This window comes from Microtus ochrogaster, linkage group LG4, assembly GCF_000317375.1.
Source record: "Microtus ochrogaster isolate Prairie Vole_2 linkage group LG4, MicOch1.0, whole genome shotgun sequence".
Classification (NCBI taxonomy): Eukaryota; Metazoa; Chordata; class Mammalia; order Rodentia; family Cricetidae; genus Microtus; species Microtus ochrogaster.
In genome coordinates, this window is record NC_022030.1 from 19,298,139 (window position 1) to 19,300,780 (window position 2,642).

The following is a 2,642-nucleotide window of genomic DNA, read 5'->3' on the forward strand; positions in this document are numbered from 1 at the left end:
CAGGCCTTCATGGCTATTGAAGCAGTACAGTCCCCTCAAGCTTGGTTACAAAAGGGGGAGCTGTAGCGAGCTGCGTGGTGTCACACCTGATGGAGATGTATAATCAACTCCTATGGCTAAAGTCTGACTTATGCCTGATCACACAATGATCATCAGCTGCTTGCATATGCGTGGGCCTATGGGCAGTGCCCACCTGGCAATCCGAGATTGGCAGCCCATGCCTACTTAAGGGCTAGGAGAGGTTTGCCCGGGAGGTCAAGGAGAGAGGGAAGAGAAAAGAGAGGAAAAAGAGAGAGGTCAAAGAGAGAGAGAGAGAGAGAGAGAAGGAGATAGATTGCTGTGAATAAAGTCCTGAAAACTGCTGCAAGAAGAGCTCCGGTGGTCGCGTCATTCCTTGCTGGCCGAGGTGGGGCGTGACACTTGGGTGTGGATTTTCTTATGGTTTTGAAGGCGGGAACCGTGACTGAAGCCTTTCCCACAGATGTCACATCTGTGCGGCTTTTCTCCAGTGTGAACTCTCTGGTGTGTTTGAAGACTTGAGAGCTGGCTGAAGCCCTCCCCACACTCCTGACACTTGAAGAGTTTCTCCTTCGTGTGAGTAATCAGATGGACTCGGAGCTTGGAGGGGAAACGGAAGGCCTTTCCACACTCCTTACATTTGTGAGGTTTCTTTCCCATGTGGTCCCTCTGATGGTGGCGAAGGTCCGTGCAGGTGTCAAAGAATTTCCCACACTCCTGACATCTGAAAGGTTTCTCTTCAGCATGGTATCTCTGATGGTAGGTGAACTGAGAACTGTATATAAAGCCCTTTCCACACACATCACACCTGTATGGCTTCTCCCCAGTGTGGACTCTGTGATGGTAATGGAGGCCAGAGGAGCGACTGAAGCCCTTCCCACACACATCACACTTGTATGGCTTTTCTCCAGTGTGAACTCTCTGGTGGGCTTGAAGACGCGAGCGCTGGCTGAAGCCCTTCCCACACTCCTGACACTTGAAGAGTTTCTCCTTCATGTGAATGTTCAGATGGACTCGAAGATTGGAGGGCAAACTGAAGGCCTTTCCACACTCCTTACATTTGTGAGGTTTCTCTCCTGTGTGCATCCTTTGATGGTGGCGAAGTTCTGTGCTCCTGCCAAAGCCTTTCCCACACTCCTGACACTTGTAGGGTTTCTCTCCAGTGTGGCATCTCTGATGGTAGGTGAACTGAGAACTGTACCTAAAGCTCTTTCCACACATATCACACTTGTATGGCTTCTCCCCAGTGTGGACTCTCTGATGGGAATGAAGGCCAAATAAGCGACTGAAGCCCTTCCCACACACCTCACACTGGTGTGGTTTTTCTCCAGTGTGAACTTGCTGGTGTGACTGATAATCCATGAGCTGACTAAAGCTCTTATCACACTCTTCACACTTGTAGACTTTCTTCTCTGAGTGGACCCTCTGAGAAGCAGGATCCGACCCACAACTGAAGCCTTTCCCACACTCCCGACTCTTAGACAGTTTCTTTCCAGTGTGTGTTACTTGGTGTTGTTTAAGATTTGAACTATAGCGGAAGCCCTTCCCGCACACGTCACATTTGTATGATTTCTCTCCAGTATGAACTCTCCGGTGGGCACGAAGCCTCGAGGACCGACTGTACCCCTTCCCACAAGTTTCACATTTGAATTGCTTCTCTTCAGTGTGCCTATTCTGATGGACTTGAAGGCTGGAATCCTGGCGGCAGCCTTCCCCATATTCCTTACGCATACAGGGCTTCTCTGCGGTGTGAGCACGGGAATGGACATGAAGATCTGCACTTCGGGTGAAGCCTTTCCCACACTCCTCACGCTGATGAGGTTTCTCTCCCCTGTGAGCTCTGCAGTGAATGATGAGACCCTTGCTACTGCTGAATCTCTTTCCACAGTTCTCACATCTGTAGGGCTTCTGTCCTTTGTTGCTTTTAAGCTGCTTACAAAGCGATGATTTCTTCCTCGAATCTGCAAACACACACAGGTCACACTTCACACAGACCGGCTTATTTCTGCTCTGGTTCTGTGAATTATGCAGACACCTATTTTGGCAATAATTATGAGTTCTTGAGACTGAAAAGTCTTCATGTTCAAGGCAGCTGGAGCTATCTCCTTCGGGATTCCCTGTATTGCCGTTGTTGTCAGAAACCAGAATGGAATCATCTTGCAGTGCTTGAGAACGCCTCCTCTGAAAACACCTGGTCGATTCCTGCGCAACCTGTGTCCAGATGCGCCAGCAAGACAGCTCTTCCTGGGCAAGGTGTTTTAGTGCACGTCTCCCAGTAGTAGCCGACGCATGTTCACTCCTGCTGCCTGTAAGAAAGCAGTCGTAGAGATGAGACAGGTTATAGGAGAAGGCCATACTAAGGGCATGGACGAGACCACGCAGGGCAAAGGTCACCCTGTCCTTACAACATCACTTGTCCTTTCCTCAGGTCTTCCTAGATGTGGAGCAAGGATGACTCGCAGTGTTGGGTGGAACCCATTTACAGACTGTCTGGTGTGCACCATCAGTGCTACAATAGCTGGAGAGATGGCGCAGTGCTTAAAAGCACTTGCTGATCCTCCAGAGGACCTGAGTTTGGGTTCTGGTACCTACATTAATGGACTTACAACTCCCTGTAATTCCAG

At 49.8% G+C, this 2,642-nt stretch overlaps 1 protein-coding gene across 10 annotated transcripts in view; it reads right to left on the reverse strand.

Annotated features, from left to right (window-relative positions):
- Positions 1-330: 330 nt before the first annotated feature.
- LOC101990739 (zinc finger protein 226-like) overlaps positions 331-2,642 on the reverse strand; it is a 36,854-nt gene continuing 34,542 nt past the window's right edge. For all 10 annotated transcript variants that reach the window (XM_026786134.1, XM_026786126.1, XM_026786122.1 and 7 more), the window contains one exon: positions 331-2,324. In XM_026786134.1, coding sequence (XP_026641935.1) covers positions 388-2,324 — 1,937 coding nt within the window. In that variant the 3' untranslated portion in view covers positions 331-387. The remainder of the gene's footprint in view (positions 2,325-2,642) is intronic.